Below are 19857 nucleotides of genomic sequence, written 5' to 3'. Positions count from 1 at the left end.
TGCTTTCCCATCACCACGTTTAGGTCCAAGAACATTGGTTGTATCGTCTAATCTTGGACTCTGAAGGAAGAGAAGGATTAAAAAAGGAGAGGATGAGGTTTCTGTGGCAGAAGCACCTTGATTCTCTTGCTGAGTAATCATAGGCAGGCAGCAAGCTGGCAGATGCTTGGCTCCCTAAGTTGCCTTGAGGATTTAACACACTTAAGCATGAGAAGCAGCTTTTAGGAATGAACCAACAGAAGTCAGAAGCCATACTGTACTATATCTCAGTACTACGTTTTAAGACAGTCATCTGAAGTCTTGGTGAGACTGATTCCTGTTATTCAGCCCACTGTTATTCTGTACATAAGAAGGAGCATGCATCAAATCTGCACGTTGCATTGTGCCAAGGTCTGCAAATTTACTTCACATCATTGCAGAATAGAGCTTTTGAGTTTCCATGGAGTTTCTCCCAAAAGGTACTGCCTTACAATGAAGATTCCTGGCCCAACCCTGGCCCAACCCAGACCCTAGAGTTTATGTATGAATTCTCATTCTTAAACCAGTACATGATCCTGGTGTAGCCAATTAAAAATTACTGAACTCTAATCCTCAGCGAATGAGGAGTTACTCAGTGAGATTGTTCATCTTTTTATATTTAGCTCTCCTGTTGAATCTAATAAGAAATGAATGCAGCTGGTATCAGTTCCCTTGCTTTCTGAGAAAAATAATTATGTTTTATTGCAGGAAATGAGAAATGAGTTTTTAGGGTTGGTTGAAAAACCTTTTCTTACTAGTTATTTCTTAGAAAGTGACGAAAATCAGTTTCATTATGTTTATTTTGCAGTGTTTTCTGAAGATGAAACCCGAATATTTAACATTTAATGCAGCTAATGAAAAGTGTGTAACTTTTGGAGGCTCTCTTCCATCTATCTCGAATCAAGCTGAGCAAGGTATGATAGTGAACTGGGGGCACTTTTATTATGCACCTTCTCTTCCAAATTCACTGTAGTTAGGCATCAGAACTTGAGTGTAAAAATCACTTAGTTATCTACAGGCATCCTGGGAGCATTCTAAAAATCCAAGACCAATTAAACATGTGTTGTCTGTTGTTGTTTGCATCACTGGAAACGTAACATGGAAATGCAGTCAGCAAACATTTCAGCCAGCTTGAAGAGCAGCTTCTCTGCAGGTTTGTAGCCTGTTATAAAAAGAAAAATTTGTAAAACTTTGCATCAAGGGTTGAAGATAGAAGGGTCACCACTGAACGAAGCATTCCCATGTTTTGCTGTGGAAGTTAACACATAACTGAGACTGTAGACATTGCACTGTGAAAACTACCTCAGGAGCTGCTTCCAAGACAAGCCCAGGTGTCTGTGGGGACGACAAGGTAAACACAGTGCCCACACTGGGACACACAGGACTCTCTGTGTCTAAGTGTTCTGAGCAGTTGATACAGCAGCATGTCTAAACTGAGCAACTGCAAGCTCTCCAGGGCACTGATAGAGGATGGAAGGGGAGGGGGCTGCAAAACACAGGTCTTCCACCTTTGGGACCTGCCTCTCAGCTGTCATATAAACTAGAGTCATGGAGGTAAATGCAGCGAGGAAGAAATGTGTTCATGCTGGCTGCCAGTGATGTTCGGTGCTAAACTGCTGAACCAGACAGCTCTATTTGCACCTATATTCTTGTGGAGAACTAACAGTTCTCTGCAGGTGTAACTGAAATTAGCTCATTTGAATTCTGCAGTGTGCACACTGCATATTTTCTTTATAAGCAAATAATCTCTTGCCAAATGGAATATGGAAAGTGGACTAGGGGGGCCACTAGTGTTACCTACAGGCAGCAGCTGAATGGTGATTGTTTGTTTTTGGTTTTTTTTTAACTGCTTTTATTGGGGAGGAATAAGGTTGTAACCATACAGGAATATACATGTGTGAAACCTGGATGGTTTGGGATGCTTTTAAGATTGCAAAGGCACAGCCATTCTGAAAGGTTACCCAGCGGGGTCTCCTGTCTGGTTTGGTGCATATGGAAGTGTTTGTTATTGTTTTGTGTTTTTCTTTCCCCCCTGTGGTGGAGGCTACCTATATGGAAAGAAGGCACAGATCTCTTAAAGAAGCATGTCTCTTTCTGTAGGCTGTTTCTACTCTTCCCAGTGGCATTAGGTGACTGGCTAGCTTGGACATGTAAATATTTAGTGCCTTTGTCTAGCTCAGAAAATGGGCTGAGGCTAATCTGGCATGTGACCAATAGTTAAGACATGTCAGCAGTAGCTAATTATGGAGGTTCAATTTGTCTTCCTAATCTAGACAAGCTCATTGAATGCCTTTGGTGCCTGAGGGGTTACCAAAGCCCATTCTTTCTTTCATGCCAGAATCCTCACCAAGAGGGGTCTTAGTTAAGGTTTTCCTGGTTGAATTTTTTTCCCACTAAACCTGAATTCCTTTGTCCTGTCCTGCTTTCTCTGATGTGGGGTGGGTAAACTCTGCCAGAATCCAAGGAATGGTTCTGATTTATGGTATAAGTCAGTAGGAGGGGAAGATAGGAGATAAGACTTCCTCCATCAATTCAGAGAGGGCAGGAGGGAACTCTTTATTGTCTCCCTGCAGAGATAATAGGAAGATCTTGCAGACCTGGAGAAAAGCAGCTTCTGAAATTTGGATGGAAGTGCAAGAATACAGAGTGTTCAGAGGAACAGGTTAAATCCACCACCTGCTCCTCAGATGAGAATTTGGAGGACAAGTATCAGTAGTCTGCTCCTTTCAGATAAAATCAACTTGAAAGGTGTTATCTTTTGGAAGGAAGGGATGATAAGCGTTTGGCAATCATAAAGGGCTGGGAAAATGAAGTTAATACAAATGGGGGTTGCATTATCTTACTTATATGAAGTGTTTTTTTCAGATATTTACTGCTGTTGTCTGAACCACAATATGTACGTTTACGGTTCTGCCCAACAGATTATATAACGTCCTTGCTTCCTGAGATGCCCAAAGATATTTGGATTGGTTTGCAGTTTCTGTTCAGCACGAGGGAGAACAAATGGATAGATGACAGCAGACTGTTGTATAGTAACTTTCACCCACTCCTGACAGGAAGATTAAGGAAAATTCCACTGGATGTAAGTTCTGACTTTGACTTTTCTTGACTATTGAACAATGAAACTTGGAATATTGACTGTATGGAGAAAGAAAAAAAAAAAAAAAAAAAGCCCAAAAATACATTAACAGCCCACATTACAGAATCACAGAATGATACGGGTTGGAAGGGACCTCTGGAAATCATTTAGTCCAACCCCCCTGCCAAAGCAGGTCCTCCTAGAGCAGGTTGCACAGGAACGTGTCCAGGCAGGTTTTGAATGTCTCCAGAGACAGAGACTCCACCCCCTCTCTGGGCAGCTTGTTCCAGTGCTCTGCCACCCTCAAATGAAAGAAGTTTCTTCTCATGTTTAGATGGAACTTTTTATGTTCGTACTTGTGCCGGATACCTCCAGTCCTGTCACCGGGCACCACTGAAAAAGGACTAGCCCCATCCTCTTGAACTTCATCCTTTAAGCATTTATAGGAATTGATCAGATACCCCCTCAGTCTTCTCTGCGCCAGACTAAAAGGACACAAGGCCCTGAGCCTTTCCTTGTGAGAGAGATGCTCCAGGCCCCTAATCATCTTTGTGGTCCTCTGCTGTCCCCTCTCCATCAGTTCCCTGTCCTTATTGAACTGGGGAGCCCAGAACTGGACACAGTGCTCCAGATGGGGCCTCACCAGGGCAGAGGGGGAGGATGACCTCCCTCAACCTGCTGGGCATTCTCTTCCTGATGCACCCCAGGGTGCCATTGGCCTTCTTGGCCGCAAGGGCACATTGCTGGCTCATGGGCATCCTGTTGTCCACCAGGACTCCCAGGTCTTTTTGCCCAGAGCTGCTCTCCAGCATGTCAGCCCCCAATGTATACTGATGCTTGGGGTTATTCCTCCTCAGGTGCAGCACCCTACATCCCCCAGTTAGTGGTTTTAATTGGCAAACGAGGTGACGGACAGTAATGGAGTTCTATTTACCTTTATTTGGATGACAACTTCTGAACTGAGATATGAAACACAGAAGGGTGAAGGAAAAAAGCTGAAACAACTGCATAGTGACTGTTCTGGAACTTCCATTTGCAGTTTAAAGACTACTTGAAAACAGTCATCAAAAGATGTCACCAATAATATTTGGTTCATTTACACTAAGAATGCATCTGTAAACCATTTTACATGCTCGCTGCTCTACCCAATGTGAAGCATAATAAATTTACTTGAATCACACCTACAAACAAGATTTATTTTAAGCATTAAACCATTCCATTTAATATTCTCCCCTGTATTTAACTTATGAATTGTCTTTGAGTCCAGGCACCTGATAGTGTTTATGAAATAGGTAAGCTGTATTGCACCACTCCTTTGAAACTTCTTAAACAAGTTCAGACAGCTCGGGTTCTCCTAACCTCATGCTACTTCACCTTCTCTACACAAGTATGTTTATGCATCATTTGAGTCTGATAAGCATATTTCTGGTTTTCAGCTTTTTGATGAAGAATTCAACAATCAGTGTGGTGTAATCCTCAATGATCCCAAATCACAGTATGTTGGAACATGGAATTTCACTGCTTGTGCTGACAGGCATTTCTTGGGTATATGCCAGAAGCCTATAGGTAAGTCTGAAGAGTCAAAATAAATTACAGCCAGAGTTTGCAGTTAAGATACATGTGCCAGGAGAACTTTTAATGCATGAAAATTGTTGCACTTGAAGAACAAGAGTCTTCTAGAGACTAAGCAGGTAGATTTTGGAAAAGCGTAGTGTGGAGCACAATCTGGGACCTATTTTATCAGCCATTCAGAATTTTCCCTTTATTTTTCCAAAGCCCAGTTCAGAGGCAATCTGTTTTCCTGAAAGACTCTGTGTGGTTTCAATGGAACCATACTTCAGCAGACGGGGCTTTAATGTTCTGTGAGTGTAGAGGTGATGTTCATCAACGGGTGGAAAAAGTGTTTCCTTTTTCCTCTTTAGAACTGTGGAAATGAGAAGCCCTGGGAAGGAATCTTGCAATATTTGTATCCTCCTTAGACATATCCTGTGTTTTTCAGCACTACCAGAATATGAGGTATCATATACTCTTAACATTGAAATAGGTCTTCCCAGAGCAAACCTTGAGGGCATACGTGGGGAGTGCTAATTTGGAGTGATGCAGCTTTCCCTAGCTTCATACAGATCCGTTGGTGTGAGTGGGTTTTCTTTATCCGAACTAAAAATAATATTCTGATGTAGCCGTGTGGGTTGGTCGACATCAATTACTGGAATCAGATCAAACTCGTATAGCTATTATACGCATTTAATTACTGCTATGAGCAAATGTTCAGCATACCCACTTCTGAGTATGTTCCTCTATGTAAATAATCATCTTAAGTAACTAGCATAATACCTTCTAAAAAAAAAGAAAAAAACCCACAACAAAACCAGGTGTGCAAAGCACCCAAGAATACACCCACCTTCTTCATTCTCAAATAGTCAAAGAAATTTCCTCCTCCGTTTAGCACAAAAAGTCTCCTTTTTGTCTCCTTCGGTGCCAAATATTTCAGAAATTCCAAGTGTCCATGTCAGAAGTCTGGATGGAAGAGAAGTAGTCATGAACATTCAAAAAGGGTATTGTTATTAATAGGAGGTCAACAATATATCTGTGTAGATCAATATATTTTTAGTCGGGGCTGACTAAAACACTAAGTACTTCTTCCTAGCTGCAAGTCTAGCAGGTGTAATGAGAAGGGGGTTTGGATTGCTAGAGAATGTGTCCTGGTGTTATAATATGGTTGCATTAGGGACCTAAGGGGAGTTCAGGCTGGAAGGGACCTCAGCAGGGTGCTGGGACACCTGTGAGAGAGTCCAGGTTGCCTAAGGCTTTATCCTAGGGAAAAAGATGATTCAGATTCCTTGGAAATCTTGGCATGATTGTGATTTGTAGAACTTCATGACATGTTAGTCATTCGCAATTACTTCTTTCAGAAATGGACATTTTCCTTACTGCCTTCTTTCCGGTTTGGTACCCCGACATGTGTGATGGCACTCTTGGTTCCATGGCTCTTTTTTGTAGCTGTTTACTAAGTGAAAGCATTTGGCAGCAGAACACAAACCACTTCAAACAATCTGTTTCAGCCTTGTCACTTTTCTGATCTATTGAAAGCTGTAAATTGCATATAAATATCAAATTAATATTATGTTTCTGTCTTCTTGTGTTTTGGAAATTGGCCCTGTCAGCCTATCAATCAGCCATTTATAGCCTCTTATTTATAGAGTGCTTTTTAATTCCCCCCCCTTCTCTCCCCCTCAGTGAGCCTTTTAATATTTTAAATGAGATATTTTAAATGTCAGGATTTATTCCCTTTTGGAAAGCCAATTTATTTTTGGTTATGGATAAAAGTTTTGGGCTTACCAGGTTTGCATGCTTTAATTTACCACCCAGGGGAATGTTTGCATCTTTTATGAACTGCAGTCGCTGCGCATCGCTGAGCTGTGTGCCTTCAGCGCGATGCCGATCACGGTGATAGCACCCAGTGCTCAGAGCACAAACAGTGAGTTATACCCCTCCCTATGCATAGGTGGATTTTCAGCAATTAGTTAAGCACATGTGGAGGCAAAAATCAATTCCCACTATAGGCACGGATGGCGTTAAGGAATTCTGGGACTGTGCTGTACGCTGAAGGATCTGCATAGACAAGTTTTGTGGCTCATTAGACTCGCATAAGCATAAATCCACAGGCTCCACAGAGATAAATGAGTCAAGGTTGGCTGTTGCTGTATTGCAGCAGAGAGCAGTCGCTCTCTCCCATTCTTGGATTTAGTTAAAGTTCTAGAATATGTTTTTAATTCAATAAATAGGATTCTTAACATTTATCAGTTAGTTAAAAATAGCAAATATGAAAAGATGTGAATCTAAGTTGAGAGAGATACACAAAAATAGATTGGCTGAAAATAATCCTTCTTAGCTTTTTCTTGTCGGAGATGAAAGTAACACGGACTCTTGATGATGGTGAAACAGAAGACTTTTATTATAATAAATGCTCTGTTTATATAGAGTTACCATTATCACAGCGATAAGCACGCGAAGCATTCTTATTTATCATTGGTTATATGGATTTCTCACACGTTCAGCCGTGCGTTTCTAATTGGCTAAAAGTCTCTCACTTTACATCTGGATACATATTTACTTTCTTCTTGAAGTTCCTCTTTGTCTTGCAATACATCTTTGTCTTCTTGCAATACGTCTTTGTTCCTCATATCTTTCCGGTCAAAATCTTTCAAGGCTGACCCAAAGGCTGTCCTCCTTCAGCTGCTCAAACCCTACATTTTCTTTTATATATTGTTTCTTTAAAGTGACAAAGATATTTGCTTCTAACTATAATCATTAGCATAATCCACTGTCTAAGAATTGTTTTTTTTTTTTTCCAGGGGGAATTCAAACAGACTTGGGAGTTTAAAATGTTATTACAGTGTTTAACCACCTAATAACTGGATTCCTTTCTTACATGTAGGAACTGCTGATAATGAGGCAGAGCAAGTCTTTAATGAAACAGTGGAGTACCAAAACGTTCAATACATGGTCATTCTGAAGAATTTGTCCTGGAATGATGCCATGGCTGCGTGCATAAATAACAAGATGCAGCTGGTTAGCATCACAGATCAGTTCCAGCAGGCTTTTCTCGCTGTTCAGGCCGCCCTTCGCAATTACCCACTCTGGATTGGACTCTTCAGCAGAGATGTAAGTTTTGTTTTCCCCTCAGACTGTGGCTTAAGTTAACTTTTAGACTTGTGTGAAATGGAAACTGGGAAAAAGAAATGCAATGAAAAGTTAATTTCTGGGGTAACTGTTTTCACTTAGGGCTAACCATCTGGAAGTTCTCAAGATTAATGTTCTAAATCCTCTGTTCTCCATGTTACATAGTTGTTGAACTCCTCTGGGCGGATTGATGATGATGTGGCAATTCTTTTAAAAGATTATAGGATCAAGGGGAATATATTGTAGGGTATCAGCGGCATAGATCACTGAATCATCTTTGTCTCTTTTGTTAATGAATGAGTATTTAGTGTTGCCATTTAATATCATTGCCACTGTTTACAGTGTCACTCTAGAAAGACAAGCCAAAATCTGTTTTAAATGGGAGAAACTAGAAGTGGTACATAAATCCAAAATTTATCACTGAACACTTCTGGAGATACATTTCTAAAGCATCACTTAGACCCTGTTGTTACTTCACGGTATTTGTGCCTGTGTTTTGAGGGAGACATCTCTGAGGCAGGCTAGTGCGTTTTTCTTCTTTTTTATATTTGTTTCGTCTTTGGAGAAGTCAATGCTGGAGGTAGTCTTTTGGCCTTTATTAGCCAGAGGACTTCTTGAAGACCTCCACTGTGGATTGAGAGCTTCCTCAGCTGCTAATGAAATGGCTTGGGCTTGCTTGCAGGGTTTATCTTTTTTGTCAAGCACATGAGTCTTGAGAGAGTTGGAAGAAAAAAGTTAAAATTTATTTGAGAAGTGCCTTACCCGGAAAGGTGGCTGGTGCTCTCTCAGCGTCTGTGGTGGTATGATCTTCTATGTCAGCAATGGGCTACCGAGTATTCTAGGCAAAGTAGGGGAGGGAGGGAGTAGAAATCCGAGTATATACTTTATCGAGAATATATTTTAAAGGAAACAAGCATTTAATATTAGTGAACATGGGAAACCAGAACGACCTATTTTGGCTCCTCTTTTGAATCTTTATCTGTAAGTGAAGATCAAAGGATTCATTTTGCTGCGTACAACTCAGGCATGCACTAGCTTTTCACTATTGCAACACTTTGTTATTTGGGAAGAATTAAAAAGGCACATGAAAGGAAATTATAATGATACTGGTCAACAGAACTTGTTACTCCAGTGCTGGAATTATAGACACTGAAGAAAGATACAAGATAAATTAAATTAAATTAAAAAGCGACGGGGGGATTTCCTGAAGAAAACAATTACATGTAGGATTCTAAAAGATGGTGTGCTTGTTGTATGTAGGTTTTTTCTTATTAGTCCTGCATCCTCCAGGGCAGGAACACATCTGATTTATTAAATCAGTTAAGTATTTAATAGATTATTTTGAACTCAGTGTGGGATAACTGAGACTGGGCCTTTTTTTCAGATATTATCAGTTTTCAAGACCAGATAATTATATCTACCATTGCAGGTACAGACGATGTAATATGGACATCTCATTGCCAGGCCTTCCTCCATAAGCATAGTAGTTAAATATCAACATTTGATAATTTGCCATCCACTTCAGTTAAGTCATATTTTTGCAACTGCAAAACTTTACAAAACTTCTTTTATTGTGAGCAGCAGATCAGAATGTGGGGTTAGTGAAACACTTATAGTTTCTCACTGGAGACACTCTAGGCAATATAAATATGTTATCATGTGATTATCTGTACCTAATATTTACTATGTAAGCTCATCCCTTATACATTGTTAGGGTGGAAAACATTATGGTTGGCTGGATGGGAAACATGTTAGTTACAGTCGCTGGTCTGACGATGATGAAGAAACAAGTGAAGAATGTGTGTTTTTGGATACTGATGGCTTCTGGAAAACTTCTGACTGTTCCTCTGAAAATCGAGGTGCTATTTGCTACGCATCAGAAAGTATGTATCCTCACATAATACTTACAAAAGCTGAATATTGTTTCATTATGAAGCATATTTGAAAATTGCAGATTGTAACTTACAAAATTAAAACTTTTTTTAGCGTGTGTTTCCTCAGACAGGCTGATTTGCATGCCAGGAAAAAACTCCAGACAGGGAGGCATGTACCTGTTTGGTCTTAATCCACATGCTCCTTACAAATTAATTTGGTGTAGGTGCTTTGGGCCAGGCTGTACCCTTCGTATTGTCAACTGATTCTACCTTTGTGCTGTTTCTGAATGACTGTTGCACATTAATCTCTCCCAGTTGCATGTGGAAGAGGATTCAGCTACCTCTGTACTATTTACATCTTAGTATTGGGACCTCCTGAGATCCCTTCAGACATGGAAGTCTGTATGGGGAGGAGGTACAGGACTACAGTGAGAACAAAGATAACAGGTAGACACTGAACTGAAAGGTGTAAATTTAAGCCACCTGCAGTTCACAAAACCCTTCTAAATATACACCAATTATAGCAAGACAGGCAGGGATATAGCAGGACGTCTTTTTTGGGGGGGAGGACACATGTGTAGCACAGCCCTTTTCTGAAAAATGAAAAAGATCTTTCTAAGAGATCAGCACAGATTTCTTACCTGTGGGACCATTATAATTTGGTGGGGTTTTTTTTTTCTGTGAGAGGATGCAGTTAAGCCATTGTTGTACACACTGAGTCACAGTAAAGTGTATACTTGGCACTATGACATCCTTAACTCTTGTGCTTGCAAGCCGAGCAACTGCAGGAAGAGTCCTTCTCTCTTCCCAGGGATTAAAATCACACAACTGAGAACTATGAAGTAGATGATTTGTTATAGTCATCTGCCTTCATACAAGAGGCAGTAAGACCTTTTCTTTATTGGTCCATACCACACTTACCACCTTTATGGAGGGATTTTATTCTTAAATCTCTGTCACATAACAATTATAAAAAGTTGTAAGCGTCCGTATTCTTTGGTAATGCTTACTGCTGGTTTTGTTATTTCAATAAAATCACCATTATGAGGAAACTGAAAGCAACAAGGTATTACACATTTAGAGGATGACACTTAATTTGTCTTGCATATTTTTAAATGGTACCTGAAAGCGTTCTGTGGTGTGCAAGCCTACGTGTTGTTATTAAATCGTGTCCTGAATGTCGTCTTTCCCTTCTTTAGAAAAAATTGAAAAAGAACAAGTTACACAAGTTAAGTGCCCACATAAGATTAAAAATACGCCCTGGATATCATTTAGAAACAATTGTTACACTTTTATGATAACAAAAAATAGATGGAGAGAACTGAAGTCTCAAGAAGCTCATCATTTATGCAAGAAAATGAGTAAGTACTTTGTCATATTACAGGTATTTATGGACTTACATTAGCTGGAGGGAGATGAGTTTTAGATGTGAGTCACTGTCTTAGAATGACAGCAGAGTGAGTGCTGAGAAAGGTCGTAGCGTTTGGAAATGGGCGTTAGGTGTTGTGCTGCCTGATGCTGTTTGCCTTTGCACTACTCTGACAAGAACTGCCAGAGCATGGGTGGGAGAAACCAAGAGAGAGGTGGGTAGGAATTCTGAGATCTCTGAAAAATTGAAAGGTTGTGTTGGCTTTTTTTTTTTTTTCTAACATATATATTTTAAATAGGTTGGGTAATTTTTATCCCCTTGGCAACATTCTGGCTTTACAGTCACATTTAATTTTTCCCCTCCTGCCCCTTGCTGTGTGGAGCACTTGGGTGATCAAAGTAAACAGACTGAGAATAGTCCAGTTCAGAAAAGCAGGTGGGCTTTTCCTCTCCATCCTGAACAAAGCGTAAGCTTAGGAAAAGCTCCCTTCCTTATATTAAACCATTGCTCATGGCACTTCAGATGTGCATCTTCCCAGAAGTTGTTTTTGTTTTTCATGATTTCATTTCAGTATTTTTCTTAACACTTTCTCTCTACGAGGCAGTTCAAGAAAATCAGGGAAGGTTGCTGATATTTTTATGTTCTCTGCAGAGAATTTTTACTACATAGAACTTGAAGTGACGGTAGAACCCGCAAATATTTCTGGAGGTGGTACCTTTCATTTATCGGCAAAACCAGGGGAAGGAGTGTTGATAATACCTTTGAAAATTGTTTTTGCACAGTTGATTTAGTTATTACGTTATAAAGGTCTAGCCTTTACGTATTTTTGACCTATCTGTAATAGTTATTAACAATAATAGCAAAAAAACATTTAATTTATTTTGTAACTGAAAGGTGAATTTTTAAGCAAGTCATTTTCAAAAATTTTCAACAGACCCAGAAGCATTTGTTCTGAGCGTTCGAGATGAAGAAGAGAATGACTTTGTTACTGAGCAGCTTCGTTCGTTCAGCGGTCTGGCTATGTGGGTCTGGCTGGGCGTGATTTATGATGACAATGGTAAGATTTAGGGTTTTTTTTTCTTAACTGAATTGGAGACAATGTTTGCAGTATTTTAAGTGCATGTTTCTTGCTTGTTTCAGGATACAACGAAAGCCAAACTGAATGCAAACCTGTAATAATGCTTTCTATTTATATTTATCTTCTAGCAGAAAATAACCAGACATGCTTTCTGTTTGAGTGATAATTAGATCCAATGTGTTCTGTTTAGTCTTTTGATTTCCCTGGAAAGCAGGACTTAAATGGGCCTGGATGAGTAATGTTAACATTTAGCATTGTCTATGGAACTGATTTACTGTAACTTAAGCATCACTGCATTTTTTTCCAAAGTGAATATCTGTTAATGTCATTAATATATTCAAAGTTAAATGGTATTTGTACACGTAATGCCAATGTTTTAATAAACATGCAATCTTTTCCACAGATAAAGTTCTCAAGTGGTATGATGAAACTCATCTGACTTACAATAACTGGAGGCTGGGAAGACCTAACATAAACAAGAACAGCTTTTTTGCTGGTGTAAACCTTGATGGATTTTGGGATATTTATAATTATTCTCAAAGTTGGCATGCTCATCACTATAATGTGTACAGTATTCTCGCCTGCAAAATCGAAAGGGGTAAGTAGTGGAGATTTATGTGTAGTGTTGGAGTGTTGGAGTAACATGAATGAAGTGCACAGAACTTGTTGTCTCCTTATTCTTTGAAACAGGACCCCAGCAGCACAAGCCTCCATTGCCTGAGTCTATTCCACATGGAAACAGGACGTACAGGATCCTTCAGAAAAAGTTAACGTGGTATGAGGCGTTGAGAGAATGCAAACACAACAGGAGTGATTTAGCAAGCGTACACAGCGAATCACAACAGTTATTTCTGGAAGACATTGTCAAGCGGGATGGCTATCCTCTGTGGCTGGGGCTGTCAATTCACGATGTAAGTATATACTGTTGGTAACCTCAGTGACAGAGCTTGTAAAGAATTTTCTGCACAGAATAGGAAATATTTTTTGATGCTTTTTCCAGTTTCTTGGCGTTTCTTTTCCATGCAGTAAATGACCTACTTTTTCAACCCCATGTAACGTATGTAAATGTACAGTAAATTTTAGTGTATGTAGCCGCACTGAAATATTTTTCCAAATCTTTAGAATTTTAAAACAATATAAAAGTCTCATGTCATGCCTTGTGGCACCAAGTCCATCTGTAGGATCAGGTTTTGTTAGCAAATAGTCAGACAAGGCTGTGTGGGGCCTGTTGGCCCCAGGTCAGGACTGACGCTCCAGGGCAGTTCAGGAACTCGTTCTATTGCAAGAGCTGAAACATCCCTTCTCCTAGGAGGTGTATCAAGAGGCAGCTCCTCCTCTTCCTCCTCCTCTGTCTGCTTCATCTTGGAGCCAAAAGATTGTGGCCCCAGCCCTGCTTCCCAGAGCTGGCCATGTAGTTAATTGGCAAGAATTAACCTCTGCAGAGGGTTTCTACGTGATTTCTACGCATACCTTTGCTACCTCTGCCCATCCTTTGGTCTGAATGGGTCCCTACACTTCTCACAACTTGACCTGTCATTGTCAGGGGTTGCCAGCAGTCATGCCACGCCAGCAGTCATGCCAGCTATCACAGCAAATCATTCCTGAGCTGGCCTGCTGTACTCTGTGAGGCCATCACGATAGCTTAGCAGTTTGCAGTATGTCTAATACTGTTCACAGCAAGGAAGACAGACTGCTTAAATGAAACAGCAGGATGAAATTAAGAAAGATGTTCCCCATAGAATAAAATAAGGCACATGGCAGGTTTACAAACATGCCACACCACTTTCTCAGTTTTCACAAATAAGCACTATTTCTATATTAAGCATTGATTGGAAAATGCGAACTATGTTCTACGTCTGTTTAGTATGGATTTAGAAAATGGGGCCACCTGCATTTTAATCTATCACTGTACAAGAGATAAATGTTGCTACATGATTTACTAATCTTACTACAAGATTTAAACCACAACTATATGCCGTGTTTTAAAAGTTGGGGTTTTTTTCTTTAATTAGGGAAGTAAAGCTAATTTTGAATGGTCAGATGGAAGTGACTTTGACTACTATCCTTGGGAATTAGAGAACTCAAATACCACTGAGAACTGTGTTCTGTTGGATACTAAAGGATCTTGGAACCGTACAAAATGTACAAATATTGCTGAAGGTGCCATTTGCTATAGCCCTCCGAACAGTAAGTATTATTTTTAATATTTTCTGTATTTTGTCTTTACACATTGTATTTAGAACTAGAAATGAAGGCCGAAATACTACATGTGATTCCCTCTTTAAGAAGAGTTGTCTATGAGGAATGATAAAACACTTTTTAATCACAGAATCTTCATGGTTTGAAGGGACCTTTGAGATCACAGAGTCCAACAAAAAAAAAAAATTACTTAGGATGATAATACTTAAGGAGATTAAATCTCTCCATTCTAGTGATGAAAATCTAAACCAATCCTGGTCACTTTCTGATCACCTGTGGTATGAATATCAAACAGTATGTATATTTTTTGAATAGAAATCCTTATCAAACATACCCACCAAACTTCAAAACCCCCCAAGAGGCAAGAAAAAATGGTTCCCATGCCTTTGGGATTTGTCTTATGCTCGTTTTCAAATAAATTCATCTCTGACACGTGAAGAAGGAATGTAAGCTAATTGAATCATGATTCTTGGGAGGAGAAGACGACGTCCTTGTTAATACTTACTGTCCTGTTCCTAAAAAGAGCCTATGCACAAACTCCTGCAACAGAAATAACGTCAATTTGTTTTTTTTTTTCTTTGCAGAGAGACAATTACAGCCGAAGCAAGCGAGCAGAGCTGCAGGGTGCCCACAAATCAGTGGTACCTTACAGTGGATACAGTATAAGGATCACTGTTATGCATTTGACATGGCATTCTACAATTTTTCGGTGTATAATGTGGAAGATGCTAAGAAGGTTTGCCAGAAACTGAGTAAGTTTAGACTCTTTATCACAAGACAACTTGTAATTAGTCCAGTATTTGAAAAGAAGGAAAAAAAAAAAAAACCAACAGCCAAAAAAACTACACTGATTATACTTCAGCTTTTCAGCTTTTATGCTTCTTTAGTTTAGGAAAAGTGATAGCAAGCTTTATCTTTGAACATCTGATTAAGGTTCTTGATAAAACTTGCCATGTGATGACTGTTTGGCACATGGATATCTGCAAGTAAAATTCAGAAACGTAAGGCTTACATTTTGAAGGAAACCATTTTATTTGCATTCAATTAGCTTTACAATAAATAAAGTTAGTGTTATTAGCAGTGCTTTCTTATTGTATCCTTGCATTAGCTGCTTGCTAATGGGGCACTTGCTAACCTATCAGATGATTCAAAGCATGTACTTTGTAGATATTAAGGCACACAATATCACTAAAAAACTTGGTTTTATGTCAAATTAAAAGTTTTTCTCTCTTCTTTGATAAGCTATCTGGGGAATTGTATTGCAGAAGGTGATGTTAAGCAGTCTTGCTTACAGAATTTTTAATCGCCTTCTTAGCTGAGAAGCTACTGACAGTCATAACTTTATTTTATTGAATTATCTTATGGTGTGAAGTTGAAATTGCTATGTAGGATGAAAAGAAAAGGTGCAAGTAGTCCTAGTCCTGGATGCAGTTTTCTGTTGAGTCCTACTGGCCTGGTAGTTGAAAGAGAAAGTGATCTTTCTCTAAATTAAGCTTCTGGATTATATTTGCATATACTTGTAAAGAACGGGTACACTCTGAGCCTGCCTCCAGTATACCCTTTCTTCCCTCTTATTCCTTAATGGCTATAATACTGTATATAAAAAACCTGAGGCAGAATGAGGGATTGATTTAAAAATTAATTTTACTCAGCAAAATCGTGAGCTTTTGTTCAACTATATTTTTGAAAGGGGCTTATTACTTGGACAAGTAATTCTGAATGTGGCATATCTTTTGACATCTTCTGTGTGTGTAGTGCACAGCTGCAGTTAAGTTTACTCCCATTTTATTTTGTATTACCTGCTTGAATAACCAGTCATTTGAAGCAGTCTTGTATAACATGTTGTATTTCAAGAAATGGGGGTTTATGTCTTTACTGTGCAGGTTACTTCAAGCTAATTTTACAAGCCCACATCAGCAAATCTTTTCCCATAATAATTGTCCCCACAGAAAACTCAATGTGCAAGCACAATGAAAAATCTCTGAAGTTGCAATTCTGACCAGTTTCTTCTTGCCCTTAGGTCCCTCAGCGACCCTGCTGACTATAGGGGATGCAGAAGAAAATGCATTTGTGAGCACACACATAAAGGAAAACGATCTCATCACCAAGAACGTGTGGCTTGGCCTAGCTCAGAACTCCAAGGGTAAGAAGTAGCAACTGTGTATGAGTATGAGTGTTCCATGTGGTAGATAAAAATGTGTAAATCCTCAAATTTAAGAAAGAGGTTTTGTAGTGTTGACAACCTACAGTCGCTCCTGCCTGAAACTGGAATCCCTCATTCAGCATTATAAAGCCTTTCAGACTTCATTGTCTCTTCCTGTTGCAAACTTAAGACAATCAGGAGGTGCCGAAGTTTGTTTTCCCCAATGCTGTCAGTGGTGCCTAATGGTTAAGCTGCAAATGCATCAAATGCTAAAAATCTGGAAAAGAAGTGGGGCTGAAAGTGATGTGTTCATATTTGTTGCTTTCAATGTACAGGATAGCCCTGTTTCTTTCAGCAATGTAAAGAAATGAGTAGATTGTGAATGACATTGTGTAACATTACAGCATCTTTTGATGGTCTAAACTAAGCACGTTTTTTTGCTCAACAGATCAGTCCCTGAATTGGGTTGATGGCTCATCAGTTAATTATGCCAACTGGGAAAACAGAACTGCAGAAGTCAATGAAAAATGCAGCGTTATCCTGTCCACAACTGGCACATGGTCCAAAGTTGACTGCAGTCGTAGTCAAAGCAGAGTGGTTTGTAAAGCTCCTTTAGGTATGGAAGCATTGATTGTAGCAGAGACTTAACTTTGCAGTGACTATATTCAAGATTTTCGTGTTTTTTGGTGGGGAAAGTCTATGTTGAAATAGAGAAAGTGCAATTCACGAATGAACCTATCAAGTACCTCTGCCCAAGCAAGAGCCTTCTGTTGCTGTTTTGCCATGAAATTCCATTCAGGGACAAGTTGTCTAGCAGTATGCTCCTCCTGGCTCTCACTATCCACTTAATAGAGTAAGGGAGAGAACTGAAATTTCCGCTTAAAAGAGAGCATAGAGTAGTTGCTATTACTTCTTACCGGAGGGTATCTCTCACGGATCAGTCTGAGTCAGTGGGAACAGACAGACTTCTGAAAATGGATCCCCACCTCTGCTGGGTCCAGGAGAGAAAGCAGGTACCTGAGCATTGAGCAGACAAGTTCCCCAGCAGCAGCGGAATCTTTCTGACTTCGTGTACCTCTTCACTGAAGTGCAGGCATAGATTTAAGGTCATGCTGCTAAGGAAGACCTCAACAAGATCTTTTCAGTCCAAGAGAAGCATAATTCCCTTCCACTACAAGAGAGTCCAGGAACTCATTAGATTTCTGAAGTATGCAAACCTTGAAATAAGCGCAGCATTTACTAGTAGGTTTTTTTGACTTCAGAGGTCCCTTCCAACCTAAGTATGTTTAGGAAGTTAACAACAGAATGATCAACAGAATGGTAGATGCCAACTCATACAGGAACCCAATTTCCTGCTTGATAGAGACTGTTACTATAATGAAGCAGTTTGCCTTAATTTCAACTAAGTGTGTGCAGTATTTGTGCATAGCTACCTAAGCATCAGCCCCATGAGAAAATATTCTTACCAAAACTCTGAAAGAATATTTGTGTTTGTTCTCTTACAGGTTCCAATCATACCGGAGTGGCTGTAGCATTTGCGCTGCTAATTATCTTAGTCTTCATCATCGCATTAGTGTGGTATCTCTATAAGAAGAAGCGCCTTCACTGGAGTGCCTTCTCCTCAGTACGCTATCAAAGAGGGATGAACGATGATGAGACTGATGATGTGTTCACAAAAGAAAGCTATTGAGAAACTGTTCCTTCTCGGCGATTTAGGATGAACTTCACTATGTGAAGCCATAAGGAATGACCTACTTGATGCTTTATAACTTCTTCTTGGAAAAGTAATAAGAAGGTTATTAATGTGGGCTAAATTTTGTTCTTTTACACAAGTGCAATTTTTATTCAAGTCCGTGGTAATTATTTACACTTGGCCTCAGCCATTTATGGTGCAAGGTTTCTAGAGTTCTGTGATACTTCTCAATTCACAGTATTTTCTTTTTTTACTGGAAAGAGTTTTTAATGGAGTAGTTAATGCCAATAGTATACTTCATGCAACATCACCTTAACGAATGCACTTAAAATTGCTGCACTAATTCTGTAACTTTTGTACAAGTATCCATCAATAACTTCATGCCAAATGACGTACCATTTTGATACGCTATAAGGGTCTTGCTGCTGGCATTGGGCTACCCTGTGGAAGCTGCCAACACAAAGACGATAAATAGGAGACAAACTCTTTATGTAACAACTTTTGTTTATTACAAAAGTTACAAATTTTGACATAGTAGGGGAGAAGGAAGTTATTGGACAACTAAGTTTTCATTCCCATTAACTAGAATTTAAATTTTCTTCTTAAAGTGGAGGAAGATCATATTGAGATACCACTGCCCCACAAAGACACACCAGAAAAATCATGTTATAGTGATGAGAGAAGAATCTTCCTTAGAAAGTACATTTTGAGTAGAGAGTTATGGGGAATACCCTGAACTAAACCCATGCCATCTGGGAGTAAATTTATTCAACATAGAATATTTGAAGCCTGAGACTGTGGCAAACTGTAGATGACTATTCTTACCCCCTGATGTTGGTAGTGGGGCTAACAAAAATACCCATTAAGGGCTAACTACAAACACAATGCAGAACTTAAGACACAGTAAAAGCCTTAGCCCTCTAAAAAGCAAAGGCAGGAATGTTACCTTTTATCCCGTGAGGTAGCTCCTCTTTGAGTAAATGGTTCAGTTTCTTTTCACAGCTCCTTTCGCAAAGTTCTGAAAGCACAAATAGCAGGAATGTTTACAGTGAAAATCAGTATCCGGACTTAAGCTTTAATTAAATAAGATTTAAAAACCTGCACTTAGAGTAATATTTAGAAAAAGACGTACGGTGTTCTATCTTACGTCTTCAAACTACTCTGAAATTAGACCACAGTGATTTTTTTGCAGATCAAAACACAGAAGAGGCCTGCTCTGTTTCATGATGTGTTGCACTGTGGCACCCAAGGATGGGAGTGTTGCAGTGACAGTGTCGCTTGTTCTGTACTGAGATCCTTCTGACTCTTGCTTCCCCTAATACTCTTATTTATACTGGTGTTAAGTGCCTAACTCTAGAGGTGAAATGCATCATCTGTCCAAGAAACAAGATGAAGATATATATATAAGGAAAGAGTGAGAAAGAATGTATGGTAAATAAACTTGTGTACATAAATGCTAAAAAATACTTGAGTGTTTTACATAAAACTCAAACTTGATTTTTGTATGTGATGTGTCACTGTGGCCTTTTCTATGCACTCCAGAGAAAGCTATACAGGAAAAAAGGGAAGACAGAATTGTATCTATTAATTACTCTAACGATTTGGTCAACTAATGTTTTGAAAAAGTCCTTAGACTTTTTTTTGATGCACGATACGAGGAACAGGCACGTTCGCTTTTATGAAGGAGGATCTGTGACAGCCCAGCTCTGTTCCCAGTGGTG

At 39.4% G+C, this 19857-nt stretch overlaps 1 protein-coding gene across 2 annotated transcripts in view; it reads left to right on the top strand.

The window, feature by feature from the left end:
- Positions 1–19633, top strand: part of LY75 (lymphocyte antigen 75) — a 47240-nt gene extending 27607 nt beyond the window's left edge. The window contains exons 22-36 of one of the 2 annotated variants that reach the window (XM_014954651.1): positions 827–932; positions 2940–3100; positions 4534–4663; positions 7536–7762; positions 9495–9663; positions 10854–11015; positions 11958–12080; positions 12505–12699; positions 12792–13012; positions 14114–14288; positions 14885–15052; positions 16321–16443; positions 16892–17059; positions 17949–18139; positions 18175–19633. In XM_014954651.1, coding sequence (XP_014810137.1) covers positions 827–932; positions 2940–3100; positions 4534–4663; positions 7536–7762; positions 9495–9663; positions 10854–11015; positions 11958–12080; positions 12505–12699; positions 12792–13012; positions 14114–14288; positions 14885–15052; positions 16321–16443; positions 16892–17059; positions 17949–18133 — 2313 coding nt within the window. In that variant the 3' untranslated portion in view covers positions 18134–18139; positions 18175–19633. Of the gene's footprint in view, positions 1–826; positions 933–2939; positions 3101–4533; positions 4664–7535; positions 7763–9494; positions 9664–10853; positions 11016–11957; positions 12081–12504; positions 12700–12791; positions 13013–14113; positions 14289–14884; positions 15053–16320; positions 16444–16891; positions 17060–17948 lie in introns of both variants that reach the window. The other variant, XM_014954650.1, reaches the window with a different exon arrangement.
- The last annotated feature ends 224 nt before the right edge of the window (positions 19634–19857 follow it).

The sequence above is a fragment of the Calidris pugnax genome, unplaced genomic scaffold, assembly GCF_001431845.1.
Source record: "Calidris pugnax isolate Ruff unplaced genomic scaffold, ASM143184v1 scaffold103, whole genome shotgun sequence".
Classification (NCBI taxonomy): domain Eukaryota; kingdom Metazoa; phylum Chordata; class Aves; order Charadriiformes; family Scolopacidae; genus Calidris; species Calidris pugnax.
Note: the sequence above shows the minus strand (reverse complement) of the source record. Positions and strands in the feature narration are given on the sequence as shown.